The sequence below is a fragment of the Macrobrachium rosenbergii genome, chromosome 2 (genome assembly GCF_040412425.1).
Source record: "Macrobrachium rosenbergii isolate ZJJX-2024 chromosome 2, ASM4041242v1, whole genome shotgun sequence".
NCBI classification, from domain to species: domain Eukaryota; kingdom Metazoa; phylum Arthropoda; class Malacostraca; order Decapoda; family Palaemonidae; genus Macrobrachium; species Macrobrachium rosenbergii.
The window spans coordinates 73,234,971-73,251,754 of NC_089742.1; the positions used below are offsets into that span (position 1 = coordinate 73,234,971).

The 16,784-nt window shown below is 36.3% G+C and overlaps 1 protein-coding gene across 4 annotated transcripts in view; it reads right to left on the reverse strand.

The window, feature by feature from the left end:
* Positions 1 to 16,784, reverse strand: part of HPS4 (Hermansky-Pudlak syndrome 4 protein) — a 363,238-nt gene that overhangs the window by 28,772 nt on the left and 317,682 nt on the right. For all 4 annotated transcript variants that reach the window (XM_067120928.1, XM_067120938.1, XM_067120917.1 and 1 more), the window contains 4 exons: positions 15,642 to 15,888; positions 14,234 to 14,328; positions 10,773 to 10,842; positions 10,467 to 10,580 (listed from right to left, as the gene is read on the reverse strand). In XM_067120928.1, coding sequence (XP_066977029.1) covers positions 10,467 to 10,580; positions 10,773 to 10,842; positions 14,234 to 14,328; positions 15,642 to 15,888 — 526 coding nt within the window. The remainder of the gene's footprint in view (positions 1 to 10,466; positions 10,581 to 10,772; positions 10,843 to 14,233; positions 14,329 to 15,641; positions 15,889 to 16,784) is intronic.

Consider the following 16,784-nt stretch of genomic DNA (forward strand, 5'->3'; position numbering starts at 1 on the left):
CAGAAATAGACCTGCTTCAACACCTAGATATAGATCTCAGACAAAGAGGCAGAGGTAGAGACCGTAGTCAGTCTCCACAAGCTAGAAGGAATAGGAGTTCAAACCCAAATAGGTATCAAGATACTAACAAACTGCGAGTATATCGGATGACGCAATGGTAAATTTTTCACTCCAGTGGTATAATGGGTCTTCCTTCATAATAGAGGGAAGGACCGGATTGCAAAACCTAAGCCAAACTAGACAGGTTAGCAAAGTTGATATAGGGAATGAATATAATTATAGACCAGTATTTCCCGCACATGTTGGTTTAGAGAAACCCTATTGCCACATTCTTTGATACAGGGAGTCCTAAGAATATAATGTCAGAAAAGGTGTATCAGATGTATTTTTCTCACTTAAGTTTGAACCCAGCAGTAGACTGCAGAATCACAGACGTTCAGGGTAATAATATCAGAATAGTAGGACAAATAGATTTTCCTTTTTAAGCTAGGAAGAATTTCACTAAGGAGAAGGTTCTAGTAGTAAGAGATATACAGTTAGGGTTTGCATTTGCTTATTGGTTATCCAACTATGGCTAGAGAAAGGTATCAGCATTAATGCACCTAGAGAGCAATTAGTGGTTAGAAGGGGGTCATGAAATTTCTAGAATACCTCTATGTAAATTAACAGGAAGAATCCTGACTCAAGAGCACTCTTCATTGAGTATTCTAAAGAAAGACACGACAGAGGGAAGATATTCAGTATACAGCACAAGCTCTCAACAGATAAATACTCACTTAGAATCAACCAAGAAACTTACTTGAAATTAGACAGGAGTTAAGACTTAAACCTGAGAGAGCACATGGATAGAATGTACAGTAAATCCAATTTTTGAAGGAAGGAAATTCTCACGCTTACTGAAGAAGCGCAAGTAAAGGGGGTACATTACTCTTCTAGTCTACATGAAGTCAGGCAGGGTAAAATAGCTTTGCAGGTTATGAATAACAGAGGAGGAAAGGTTAGGCTAACACAGGGAACAGAATTAGGTTTGCAGAGGTATACACCATTCCCATTCAAGTTGTAGAGAAGGAAACGGTAGCACCAATCAATAAAAGAAGGTGAAAATTTAGCCCAGGACATAAAACTGAGAAGAGCTAAGATAGGGTCTCACTGAAAGATATTAAAGAAGATTGTGCTAGAGAGAAACTCATAGATTTGATAAGTGAATACCAAGACATAGTCGCTATGGAAAAATACACTAGGTAACACAGGTGAAATAACGCATAGAATAGACATTCCACAAAACACAAAGCCAATCTACATACCAGCCTATAGAGTAGCCCATTCCCAGAAGGAGATCATTGAAAGAGAAGTACAAAAATGGATAGGCAAGGAATAATAGAACCATCAAAATCTCCATGGTCTTTCCCACTTTTGCTAGTTCCAAAAAGGATAAAACCTACAGAGTAGTGGTAGATTTTAGAAGGTTAAACAAGATAACCGAAAATGATCCTTATCCAATGCCGTCTATGAGAGATCTTATCACAACGATCGGATCCAAGAAATACTTTACCACAATAGATTTGTTGCAAGGATTTTTACAAATTCCTTTGGACGAGGAAAGTAAACCATTAACTGCCTTTAGTACAAGCAACGGTAGATATCAATATGTGAGAATGCCTTTTGGTCTGAAATCAAGCTTCCAGTAACCTTTGTGAGATTAATGGATAAGATTTTAGGTGATTTATTAGGCAAGGAGGTACATTGCTATATAGACGATTTGATAACAGCAACAGATACAATTGAAGAACACATAAAACTGGTAAAGAGAAGTACTAAAGAGACTAAGGAAGGCGAATCTTAAATTGAAGTTAAAGAAATGCAATTTCCTCAGAAGGAAAATAGACTACCTGGGACACACTAAGTGAAAAGTGTGTGGAAGTAAACGACAAAAGGTTAAGTCAATCAAAGAGTATCCTACACCTCAATGTAAGAAGGATGTGAAGTCATTTTTGGGATTAGCAGGTTTTACCGCAAGTACATAAAACAAGAATTTTGCAACAATATCCGCTCCGCTGACGGAGTTATTAAAAGGAACACGTGTCATTCATTATGGAAAACAAGGCAACAAGAAGCATTTGATGAACTAAAGGAAAGGTTAACTCATTCTCCGTACTTAGTTTCCCAGATTTCAGTAAAGAATTCTTTTTAGCTACAGATGCAAGTCGCACTGGTATAGGAGCATGTTTAATGCAAAGACATGATAACAAATATAATGCTATAGCATATTACAGTAGAAAGCTAAAGCCCACAGAAGTAAACTACTCAGTAACAGACCTAGAGTCTTTAGCCATAATAGATGCTTTAAAACACTTTCAGGTATATCATATTCGGGTACAAGATAACTGTATTCACTGATCATTCCGCCGCAGTAGAAATGCTTAAGAATCCGAAATTTTCCGGACGTAGAGCTCGTTGGTTTATGACAGCCCAAGACTATGACATAGAGTTGAAATATGTTCCAGGAAGGCCAATAAAGTGGCAGACGCCTTATCAAGGCATAGTAACCAAATTGATAGTATAAACATGATAGGTCACGAAGCAGAACAGGCCGAATTCATAAGCAATGTATTTACCATGCATTACACAGAAGAACTTTCCAGACAAAATTTCATAAGTGAACAAAAAAGTGATGAAGATTTAAAGGAGATCTTCGATTTTGTAGAAAATAAAAGAGAATTTAGTCAAAAGGAACGAGCAGAACTAAGTAACAGAATTGGATGCCCCGTAGACGCGGTAAACGTCATAGACGACGTACTAGTTTGGATGTGTCACGAGTGTGACCCATTTGATCAATTACTAGGAGTACTCCATAAAAGAATAGTACCAAGGAGCCTAAGAAATAAAGTCATTGAGTTAATGCATGACGATGACATGAGAGCTCACCCAGGAAGAGATGAAACAGTTAGACTAGTTAAAGATCGTTTCATTGGAAAGGAATTTACAAGGATGTTAGTAATTACGTGAAGAGCTGCAATACTTGCAAGCAGTTACAAGGGGGAAGAACAGATAATGAAGTACCTCTAGGGAAATATCCCATCCTGCAGACTCCATTTGAAAAGTAGCCATAGATCTGATCACTAATCTTCACACCACGAGTAAGGGGAATAGAAATATATTAGTGTGTATTGACGCACTCACTAGATATACAGAGTTAATACCATTAACTAGTAAAGGAGCTAAAGTGTGCAATCGCTCTTTTCGATAAGATATTTTGTAGGTATTCTGCCCCACAGCTCATTATATCTGATAATGGCACCGAATTCAATAACTCATTAGTTCAAGAAATTTGTGATGCATTCAAGGTAGAAAAGGTAACGATACAACCGTATCATCCAGCTGGTAATGGCTTAGGCAGAAAGAAATAACAGAAAGGTTCTAGATGCATTAAGGCATACAGTAGGACAGGATCCTGATTGGGACGTCAATTTTTTAGTCCAATTATCACTAAATGTTAAGTATCATACAAGTACTCAAAGCAACACCATAAAAGCTTTAATGGGATGAACCAAGATTACCATATGCGTGGCTAAATCAGCCAATACAGCCTAATTACTCTGAAGACATTATGAAAATAAAATTGGGAATTTCAAGGTAATTCATAAGCAATTGCACAAGAATTTAGAGGAAGCTCAGAAGAATATGATAGCCAGGCATCAAGAAGGATTAAGGCCAGTAGATTACAAGATAGGCGATGAAGTTTACCTCAAGAAGGAAGTAAGAAGTGGAATTAATTACAAGTTAGCCACTAAATTCACAGGGCCATACAAGGTCATAGATGTGCAGAGACTAAAGGTGAAAGTGAAAGGGTGAATGAAGTAATACCTTCCACATATGCTGAATCATTAGAGAGAAGGATTTTGGATAAATAAAGATAAAGTCAAGAGAACAAAAGAAGTTAAAGAGGCAGAACTGACTGAAGAATTAGAAGCAGCTACTTCAGAAGAAAAAAAACTAGATATAACCTAAGAAATAGAAGAGTCACATTTCAGTAATAACGATAAGAACAAACCCGTCAATTCATCCTATTATTCCTGGTATTTGATTTCTTTGTTGCTGAGTTTGCCTTTATTGGTTGACTTAGTAATGAAACTATTTTTTATAATGTTGCAATGCTTACTTTAATTAGTCGGTCTTGTAACAAAAGAATTTGGGGTTAAGGCGCCGTAACTTCGAATTTACATTTCTTTAACTGAGGGGAATTACTTAGGAAGCAAGAAAGTAAAGTAAAATTTCTGAAATGTAACGTATTAAAGTCAGAAGGGTTAACAGTCATCTTTAGGATTTGCAACCCACTGTCACTAATAGAAGAATAAGGTAGAAGTTTAAGACAGGTTTTTAAATGATTTCAACGAGAATCTTGTTTTCAAATCACGAATATTTTATTTGTATCAGCGTACTAATCATAGAAGTAAAAGGTAAAGAAATGAGAAATACAGTTTGTAAGACTTGTGAGTACTTTTAAGGATACCTCATCAAAGGAGAAGTCTTGGCATAACCCATAACATGTCAACATTGAAAGGAGTGCATGAGCTATACTAACACTAGAAGTAGAAATAAGTAATTACTTATTTTCCCGTAGAACTAACACGTTTACGATCTTCGTTTCTTAGAGATACTTTAAATAGCGAAAGCTTACCGGTTTGTTTTGCCAGTCACAAAATATTCATAAGTACTACTTTGTTTTCCCGACCCAAGTTGCCAGTCATACTTTTTGAGTTAGTCATTAAAATGTAGAAGTTTCCTATGCAAAGAGAAGTCTATACTTGCATTGATAAAGTCAAGCAACAAGTACACAAGTAAGTTACACATGTTAGTTACAAAAATGTTTGAATACACCCAAGATACAAGTAAGGACATTATCATTCATTTGTAGCAGCGGAGCCCAACAAGAAATCCATGAAGAACGGCCAAGAAAATGAAGATTGCCGCCTTATGATTGTACAGATTGATTACTTTTAAGAATTTAAAATCCACCTGTTAGGCAGCTAGGTATGAGGGCTGAGTAAATCAAATGTAACTTGATAGATAATTGCTAATGCTCTTTTATATCATTTACGATTGTTTAATACTTAAAGCCAGATACATAGAAGGAATTTGTCATACAAAACGTGCATATTGTTAGGAGCCCTCATAGTCCATACTGTTTGTTTATTTAGAAAACTGTCAGGAGCCAGTTAGGTAGCATGGCCGAGACTGTATCGAGTGAATAGAGAAAAATGTATTTTTCGAAGTAGAAATATCCTATTTCCATTTGGGTCAGTACGGAGGACTGTAACGCAATAAATTTCCCAGTCTGTCAAAACAAGTCTCCAACCATATCGTCAAGAACACACCGGCACTAACGAGGCGCTAAGAGAAATTGCATCTGGCCGTGCCTTGGAATCACGAGGTCCTAATAAGGAACCTTATGGTTAGTAAGAAGTGTGGAAAAACCTCAACCCCTTGACTTCGAGGATAGCCCAAGGAAATAAGCCACGCCCACAGGTCAAAGCCTAGATGTTTTGGCCAATCAAATGCCATCAGTGCCAGAGACCTAGGGAAATCCTACAAGGACCAAATACCCAATAATCAACAGGAATTCCTTAAAACACACCTCCAAAAGTTGGAATGAAGCAAGTGGAGGAGGTGCCTCAGAAAAGCAGTACCTGCCAGAATATGACGTCATGGTTGACACAAGGGAAAATGGGAGATATAAGGACAGGCATACAGGAAAGGAGACAGAAAAAAGGTGGAGAGAAAAAGAGAGACAGAGAGAAAGTCGCGGAGAGAAAGGGGAGAGAGACAGAGAGAAAAGCAGCAGAGTGGGAAGATAGAGAGAGAGAACTATTCCTGGAAGTGTGGCAAGCAGAAAAGACAGAAAGAAAGTGTTCTAGTGAAGAAAGACTCTCAAACAATAGTCATCGTAATCTAATTCGTTAAGTCTCTCAGAAACCATTATTTCAAAGTCTCGAAACCATTATTTTAAAGTCTCGAACCATTAAGAAACAGTTAAGAACTATAGGTGGAACTGTAAGACAAAAATCACAAATAAAGAAGAAACGTGGGAACAATTAATCATTTTCCCTTAACCTCGGTAATTTACAATTTAATAACTGTTTTAAAGAGCCACTTGTTCCTACTTACAATAATTACCACGCCTCACGCCTTGGACGCCGCTTACCTTAGTGTTGGGCCCTTTGAGAAGCAGGGTCCGACAACATATATATATATATATATATATATATATATATATATATATATATATATATATATATATATATATATATATATATATATATATATATATATATATACTGCTACTCTCTCATATATAAGTGAAACAATGAGATGCTAAGTACTTTCGTCTTATTGCAAGACATGGTCAAAGCAAGTAAAGATATAAAGAGACAAGGGCGTATATACATGGTGGGTTTAAGTCCTTAGGACTTATACCCACCATATATATGCATCCTTGTCTCTGTATATTTCTAGTTGCTGTGACCATGTCTTGGTAATAAGACGAAAGTGCTTAGCATCTCATTTGTTTCACTTTTCCTTCGTGGCTGTAACTTTGTTCGTATAATCATCACGTTTTTACAATTTCGTGATTCAAAATCAAATACACACACACATATATAACTGTATATATATACTCATAATGGTGCAGTTTTATGCAAAGAAGATTTTACATGCATTACATACACAATATATATACATATATATATATATATATATATATATATATATATATATATATATATATATATATATATATATATATATATATATGTAACATCTATCTATCTATCTATCTATATATTTATAAATGTGTGTGTGTATATACATTCAAATGGTGCAGTTTTATGCAGAGAAGATTTTACATACATATACACATTATATATACATATATATAATAAATATATATATGTGTGTGTGCACACACACTTTCATAATGGTGCAGTTTTGTGCAGAGATGATTTTAATTTTAATTGGAATGTTGGTCCGGTTTGCTATTCGAGCTAATGGAGAAACAATTGAAGACAAAAAAAGATATCTTTGCTTAGAAATCATGTCAGTTTGCTTCGCTTTTCATGCTGACTACTTATTTCACATTCAATCGAATTGAAATGTACTAGAGTACCAACAAAGGACTATTAACGATACCACTGGGATTTAACACTTCACAATTCATTCACTTAAATAATAACACTAGAAACGAGTTTACATTTGAAAATAATGAAGAAAAATGCAAAGAAAATGTACGCAATAATAAAAATATTAAAAAATAATCAAGAAAAAAGATAAAAGTAAAAATACACTAAAGCAAAATGCTACAAACAAATGCTTAAAAATTGAGGGTAATTGTGGAATCTTCTGATCTCCAAATATTCAAGTGAGCAGCAAATTCATTTTTGCTCTCTGCTGACGTCTCCTGAATTTCAGGTGTATCGGTTTTATTTTTTTTATCCCCTCATATTTATTTATTTATCACCTTTTTCTTTAACTTGTCTCTCTCTCTCTCTCTCTCACTCTCTCTCTCTCTCCACAGGCTGATTTTCCTTTGGAGCTCCCTCAGGTTTACAGTCTGGTGACTCTGTCAGTAAGAGTTATCAGCTGAATATTTAAAGAAAACGAAAGAAATACCAAAAATTAACCTATCACTAAAACTTGAATTCACACACTCACACGAGGGAAACGATTGGAATGAAATTTACCCAAGTATCCAGTAGAATGACTGTGAACTCAATTTATCATCATCTCTAGCAGGAATGAACTTGACTTCAGTGGCATGGTGAATAGGATTCCATTATGAATCACTAGATCATTTTACTTTCACTTACTAACGACAGTATCCCAACTACAAAATTCACACATGCGATGCATACACGCATAATAAGGTGAATTCGTCTTAATGCAAAAAATAAATTTCTCCTAAAAGAGATTAAAACAATAAAGGGTTTTCTCACACAGATCACTTCACAGTTTAACTTTCTTTCAAAGGTAAAAACTTTAAGCAAAGACTTTAACGTGTACATATTACACTTTTAATAACATTTACTTGAATGCAATAATGAACTGAAACTGTATTATGACACAACAAAAGTAATTTATCAGACAGAACTATGATCCCTAATCATACTTATCATGCATGTCCAGATATGTGTTAGTTCAGCGTGTAACCATTCACTTCAGGCATATCCATTAACCTAAGCAGCACATACAATTACTTAGCTTCACTCATAGAATGTATGCATCTTCAGTTATGCACCTGACCATGAGGCATTCTATCTCAAAGATTCCATAGGGAGTTTAATGTGCTTTTAACTTCCATTTTTGAATTATGCTGACTGATATAGTACACCAGAATTCACACTACACTGAGCACGAACCATATTACAGAGATGAGCGATACGTATTACGATGTGATAACAAACACAAATGCATTTTCTCCTCAGCTAAACAATAACTCGGTATTAACTCAGCATTTAAAGAAAGATACAAAACTCTCAGCATTCAGCTGACTAGAAATCTCGTAAATGAACTAATACAATAATATTCAGTATCTGAACATAAAGACATGACTCATGAAAAAAAATAATGACTTCAAAGCAACAGAGATTGTTCAACTCTTAGGAATATCCTTTCACACAGAAAGCTTTCCTTTTTGAGCAGTTACCCAGATTCAAATTACTGTTTAGAATAGCAGTGAGAATTAATACACTAGCTCACAACAAATGAGCAATCATTTTATGAACAGACGTTTAACAACAGTGTACTTATCACAACAGCTCCCAAAACAGAATTTACTTCCTTTTACTTAACATTACCTCCCAGTTTCTGAACCACTGGCTCTCCTTGATTCATTTCCTTTTACTTTATATTACTTTATATCACTTCCCATTTCTGAACCAATGACTCTCTTAGATTTCTTTCATTAATTAACTTTCTGGCTCATTCGATTCCAGTGCATTTCGTGGCACAATATTTTGGTGCAGGTCTCTCATATTCAGAAATGACACAAAGATGTTTCAGGTTCAGTTGAAGGAGTATAACAGGTGGGTCTCATGACGTCTTTCAAAGGAGTGCAGTATCAAAGGCGCTCTGTGTAGCAGCAGAGTGGGTCACCCTCGGGACCTTGCAGCGCTCCTTACTGGAATCACTGCCTTTCGTCCTCCTCCATTGTAAGTTTCCTTCATCTAAGGTTTTGGAAGTATAATAAAAGAAGTGTGTCATGAGAACGGGACTTTAACGGTTGAATTTCAAATTTCAGGTTTGCGGATCTACGGTAGATACTTGTGTTTCACTGATTAAGATAGAAAGTAAAACACCTAAGGCAGCCTACAAGTGGTGCTTCACCTCACTTTGTTGCTGTAACCTTAGCGCATCAGTAGCGGGTGTATATGGGGGTGGAGACAGCTGCATTCAATCCAGCTACAACTTTCTCATGCTGATCATCTCCCTATCTCGATGCGAAGTCAGTCTTGCATTCATCATAGATCAACTACTAAAGTCACAGAATTGTGGAAACAGTGGTGGCTACATTTTTAATGGATCACTCAGAATCAGAAACATTGAAGAGAAAGTGCAAGAGGTCAGACAAGGGTAGGGCACTTGTGATAAGCTCTTACATCGATCCTTTTCACTTAATCTTATGCAGGTGGCCTTGGCACATACAGATCAATAAAGTTAAAGATTCTTTAAGAATACAACCTGTATGACCAAGTTTAGATGACAGCGAACCCACAATCCTCTTTTCCAAACATTTCCGATATATCTCCAGAGCCATATTTGTTCTAACATGGGGTGATTTCTGGTGTAACTCTTCTGTTTCCTCAGCTTGCACTGTTTCTTTTTTTTTTTTTATTACAAGCATGCCATTTTTTTATAGCAGGGGATAGCTTAAAAGGAGTAAAACAACCTTAACTCCCCAGCACCGATTGCTTCACATTATCTACAGTGTAGACTTATCTCACAGTGAACTAAGTTTCCCACTCACTGTGCCACTTTTTCTTCCTGGGAGGGGTGGGGTGGGGAGGGGGCCACAAAATGGGTACAACCTTCTAGTCTTCTCAGCAAGTTTTTATTAAAGGATGAGATGCTACCCAACACCTCTTTTTTTCTTGACCTTAGCAGAAGTTGTTATCCATTTACAGCTGGATGGATTTGTGGAAGGTAGTCTAGTAGCGAGCATGATCCTGGGAATCGTGAGCCTAATTTCTGTAGCACTCACTCATGGCACACACTGTGTGTATATATATATATATATATATATATATATATATATATATATATATATATATATATATATATATATATATACACACATATATATATTATATGTGTGTGTGTGTGCATGTGTTAACGCTAATAATATGAGGAAGTACTGATTAATATAAAATTCCACTATCTGAGTCAAAGATTGGGATGAACTGCGACAAACTTACTTTTGGCACATCAGCACAAAGGGTAGAATATGTCTCCTTAGGAATGTGGAGCTTATGAAGGTGGACTCCACCTGGGAGACGAAACTCCACCTTATAATCCTCCAGCACTCCGCTCTGCCAATGAACAGAAGTTTAAGAATGTTAATTTTTCTAAAATGTAAATATTTTAATACAACAAGTTTAGGGTAAGTAAACTGCAGTTTCTAATAGAAATATAAACAATTCCTTTTTTTAAATAAAACGCGTAATTCAAACATTCATTCTCTAAAGCAAGAGTTCGAATCTGAAAACCGTTCGAATGCTTACCTTCTGGCTGTGCAGTGGGAGAGATGCCAATATGGATGATAAATCGTTGCTCATCTGAGAGCTTAATACCCTGAATAGGAGAAATTCGGTTACAGATGAGTTACAGAAGGATAAAATAAAACATTGGAGTATGACAATTAAAAAATAAATAGACATATAAAAGGTTAATTATTCAGCATTAACAATATGTATGATGTTATCAATCATTGTTACGTTCATTGCAAAACGTTTCTTTTCAGTCTCTTTTCTGGATCCTAAATTTTCAGTGAAGCGACAGCAGTCGACAAACTTGCGCCTATTACAAGGGTATTAGATGTCGGAAGTCTTACTTAACAGGTCAAAGACTAGGCTGAAAACTCATACTCATTCCTTTTGGTTAGACAGAAGCAAACATCAACCATAGGGAAGTAGACCCAAACAAGAACAACAGTATACACTGATAAAGAAACTTGTAGATACAACTGGTAAGTGGCAGATCATAAAAAATCTAAGTAGAGGCGGTCACTTCATAAAAGACCGCATCAAGTCGGAAAAAGTTAGTGAAAAGGCAAACACTCGACAAGCTTAAGGCGTGTATGTGTGTACTGGCAACAGACCATGAAGCATCTATAGCAAAATAAATAAATAATTATCTATCAGTTGACGACAGTTCATATTATCAGTAAGTTCAAAGAACAACATCAAACTTTTATGAAAATGAACCTGAAAATTATAGAAAAGTGTCAGAAATAGTGATATTCTTGAAATTAAACTTTTTTAACTCGCTCGTGAGGAAAGGGTCATGTATAAGTGGTCAGTGTCAAAGAACACTGAAAAAGATTTCGTTAAATGACGTCAAGTATTGTTCTCATAATACCTCAAAAGAACTGCAGGGTTAGCAGTCCTTCGTGTTAAAAGTAAATATCAGGGTTCTGATTTCCGATTGTTTTAGGTTTAAAAAAAGTTATAAATAATCCAGCCCTATTCCTCATATTCCTCTGCGAGTGAAAGTATGATTCCACACAGTCTCGGGTTTCAAGTTCCAGTTCTAGCCACACTAATGAGGATTTTAAGCCTTTGGCCGGGTGATAGATCGATGTAAACCAGCACTGCATGACAATGGTCATTGTTAGGCTTTGTTTCCGTTTTTCAGCGCTGTTAGCGAAGGTGCCGTGTTCTCCTCGACCTGTTTTAGGTGCTACGTGGAACATGTCCTCCATATCGGACGTAGGGTACCCTTTCATGAAAAGACACTGACTAAATGATTACCGGTCGTTCTTATTAATGCTCTGCTACAAAAGGACGAAAAACAAGAAGTTTCTGATGCTTTCTCTAATACATTTCCACCCAGCTCTTGAAATTTTGCTGAGCTAGGTAGGAGGAGGCAAGAAAAGCTTCCATATCATTAAAACGTCATGTGCTCTTGTAAGCAAAATAGCATTGTTAGTTCACACTGCACAAGGGGTTAGTATAATAATAAAAAAAAATGAAACTCACAGTTCGTTCTTGCTTGCAATTTTGAGTCCCTGAGTAAAAGTTTGCTTGCTATTTCCATTGCAGATATTTTTGATCTAGCGATTTAGATCTAGATCAAATACTGAATGAATGATATTAAAACATGGTTTTTTTTTTAACCTTGGAAGACCCTTAGTCATATACGAGACTAACTGGGTAAAATCTTGTCCAAGAATATTTTCTGTAGAATCCCAGATGCTAAAGCAGATTTAAGCAAATAAATAGTTTTTACTTGCAACTCGCAAACCCTCTATATTCGGTCATTCTTGATTATATTTTTAGGAGCCTTATTGAGAAAAATTAAATTTAGTACCCAACTAAGAATGTGTACTCATTATATGAAAAGAATAAAATCATAAAAATAATGCTCATATATCTCATGCAGTCTTAATCCATGGAAAACATTATCAAAGAGAATGCCTTGTCTAATTTTGATTAATTTTGAAAATTAATCAGAACGAAATGAATGTTTCTACCGGTGTATATACATTATAATAAGAATAACTGTAAGTTTATTTGAAAGAATAAAATGAATATTAAACTGTTTGTTAGCTGTAGTACATTATTCTTTATTGTTCATGGTTGGACAGACTCTTTATTACTTTTCCTAGTTTTATCACAGGTATCAGTTCAAAATAACATTAAATTTATTAATGTTAACTGAAACCATATGCTTGATTTAAATGTAACCGCAAAAATTCTAAAAAACAATGGTGTTTATGTGTGAGAGAGAGAGAGAGAGAGAGAGAGAGAGAGAGAGAGAGAGAGAGAGAGAGAGAGAGAGAGAGAGAGAGAGAGCTACCATTAGAGGAAATATGATAAAGCCTGTTCCTTATTACTTATCGTAAGCTACCATTTGAGGAAATATAAAATTTGTTCCTTGTTACTTATCGTGAGCAACCATTTGAGGAAATATGATAAAACTTGAAGTCAGAGCGACGCCCGTATTGTAGTGCACGTTTTATTATCTACAGAATTTTCTTTGAGGCAGAATATGATTAACATTTCATATAAGCGATGTAAAATGATTCACGATGAAACCAAATCATATAGCTTCCGAAGATAAAGACATTTAGAAGTTATGTAATAACGTTTACTATTTCCTGCCCCACGACCATGACGGAAAGTTAGGTGTCTCAGTTACTGCTGGAGAGAGAGAGAGAGAGAGAGAGAGAGAGAGAGAGAGAGAGAGAGAGAGAGAGAGAGAGAAATGATTTCTAGTTGTGAAACAAAGAGGACTTGGAACTAAGATATTAAAAATCAGCCTCCATAGAAAGCTGAGAGGAATGAGAAGTTGTGAAGCTAAGATTGAAGAGTGTGTTCAGGTATTCAAAGGAGCCATAAGACTTCCTGATGAGCCCCCAGTCACTAGGCATGAGACCAGAGAGGTAAAGGCTAACAGTGTCTCCAAGGGTACGATTCTTCTCCAAGTAGGTGGTAAGAGTGTCACTGCTCTTGTAGTGCTGCCTATAACGGGGAAGGAAACAAGCTGGGAGTTATTTTGCAATGACCACTGCTGGATAAACCTGCAGTTCATATATAGTCTCTATCTCAACCTCAGTAATTTTACATAAGTGTATGCAAACCAGGTATGCCATCAACAAATAACTAAGTTACCTTATAATGTAAAAGAAATTCACGCTTTCATTTTTAAAAGGTTGTTCGTTTTAAAAGATCCAGAGTGATTGCGAAAAAAGCTAATAACAATTGGAGTTTTTTTCAGATGGCATGTACTCGTATGTGGATACAATCGAAATATATAAACCGTAGTGTCAATATTGGGATGTTCTTTTCTGTATGAGTATATAAGATACAAACACTGCTATCAGAATGATCCTCTCATTGTGGAGACCCATTTCTGATTTAAAATTATTCTTATAAATGAAGGACTTCTCAATCAGAAAGACTCTGCAATGGTCCTCATAGTGAAAACGTAACATGTCATACTGCGTCCCTAAAGGTTTTACCTGTCTTTATGCATGGTGGAACCTGCAAGAACTCCTGGATGTTGCTGACAAGCTTCCACCACTTGCTGAGCTCTTAAGAAGACACCACCTCCACTCTGCAAGAAATTCGAAAGGATTTTTACAAAAGGTTACATTAAAGGACTTTGTGGCAGTACAACAGCCAAGTGGTTTTAGTTTTCTGTAAAAGAAAACTATTGAGATGGCTATTTATCTGTCCGTCCGCACTGAGCCTAGAGAGCTGCAAATTGGTATGTTGATCATCCACCCTCAAATCATCAAACACACCAAATTCCAGCCCTCTAAGCCTCGGTAGCTTTTATTTTTTAATGTTAAGGTTATCCATGGATCGTGCGTCTGGCACCACTATAGGTGCCAACAACACAGGCCACGGTTGAGTTTCATGGACCGTGGCTGAGAATTTCATACAGCATTATACGTTGTGCAGAAAACTCGATTGCGCCGAAGAAACTTCGACGCATTATTACCTATTTTTCCACGTGGCTGCATTTATATATCTTCTGGCAAGAGGATACCGCAGTCTAATAACTAAGAAAACAGGAAATTACCTAAGGGGGAAAGAGAGTGAGTAGCCTCAACCACCAAAGAAAGAATAAAGACCGAGAAGTAAAGGAAAGCCATAATGGTAAAAGAAAATAGCAGAAAGCAGAGAAAACATAGATAACAAGCTTTAAACTTAAATCATAAAAAAAGTCATCCCTGAAAAAAGGAGAAAAAAAAGAAGTACGCGGGCAAAAGGAAATAAATTGGACTCAAGAAAGAAGAAAAAGATTACCGATATAGAGATTAAGGCTCAAGTCTCAAAAAAAGTTATAAAGACAATGGCGGAAAGAGGGATAATGGAAAAGAATGTGGAAGAGAATAAGAGGTGAACCGTCCCCCACCCCCCGCAACTAAAGGGAAAATGAGGACGAGATCTACTATGCAGTAAGAAGACAACACGGTAACGAGAGAGCGAGTGGACGAACTAACGAAATACAAGAAGAAGAAGAGGATATAAAAACAGGCTCTACTGCCACACGTCACTTTTGCAAGGAAAATAAAAAGCAGTGGTTTTTCTATTACAGAATGCTTCCTATTACAAGTGGATTTAAAGCTGTCCATCTACAGTAATCAGTCACCCTCGTGTGGCATCAACCTGAATTCATTCCAGCTCTACTGAAAATCTGCTTTTCTTTTTCATATATATATATATATATATATATATATATATATATATATATATATATATATATATATATATATATATATATATATATATATATATATATACATACATGAGAGAGAGAGAGAGAGAGAGAGAGAGAGAGAGAGAGAGAGAGAGAGAGAGAGAGAGAGAGAGAGAGAGAGAGAGAGAGTATACAAGAATGTATATGAGCTAAAATGTTACCTTGGGCAGCTGGACGGAGGGAACAGCATTGAATATCTGGTGTAGAAGAGATAAAGCTTCTTCATCTTTGCCTTCCTCCTTCTGGTTTGAGTCTGGCCCTTCCTCAGACACATTCTCAGCGGCTTCGGCAGCTGGGGAAGGGGTGCTTGGAGCATCGCTGCTACTGGGGGAGAGGTGGCTCACCTCGTCTCGGAAGTCTGCATCTGGAATTGCTTGAGGGAGTAGAGCATCAAGGACTTCTGTCAGCCTGGAGGAGCAGAAAAAAAATACATACCATTTAATGTTGATGAAGGCTGCAAGGTTTTAAATAAATCACCGTGACAAAATACAGTTGTACGCAGCTCTTGGCAGGTGAGGCTGCTATCCACCTTATTCACTTACATATTGCGTTGGCATCTCAATTAAATCTTACAGATATTTTGTACAGGTAAAATTTAAGGATATATCATTCCCTACGAAAGTTCAGCTACGTTTCAAGGTATCTGAATTACGTCTGGAGATACGTATAACATCTTTTTCAATTTTAAAATCGTTATAAATTTTAGAAAAAAATGTGAATAGCTGCAATTTGGCCGTTTCCTGGAGAAAATACACCAAACACCACTTATTATAGACAGGTGTAACATGGTCAAACTTTGCTAATAAGAATCACGCTAAATTTAAGCTGCTCAGTTTTTTATTTTACAGAAAATCTATAATTACTTTAATAAGTATCAATACCTGAACCGACAATCAATGTTTTTTTTAGGTTCTTTTGCATATGGCATGTCAAATCTAACAAAGCATCGCTGGTGCCTAACTGCTTCCCATGCATACTGACTATAAGCTGACAATCTTTGGATGCCACACTTGTAGAGTGGCTTAAAAATGAGTTTTTCTGCAACTTAGGAGAGAGCAGGAAGAACAGCAGCTGGCTTGTAGCTACTGCAGTCTGCAGGTAAGCCACTCTTTGGAACAGGCACTGTATTACTAATCTTGCACTCATTGGCAAATATACTATGTCTATAAAAATATATAGAATCTACTAATCTTGGGAGACAAAACGCTAAAATCCCTTTTAAAAAGCAAAGGGAAGAAACCATCAGGATCTCCCCACCTATTGAAACAATCAAGAATATTTTTTAGTATCCGTAGATGAAGCAG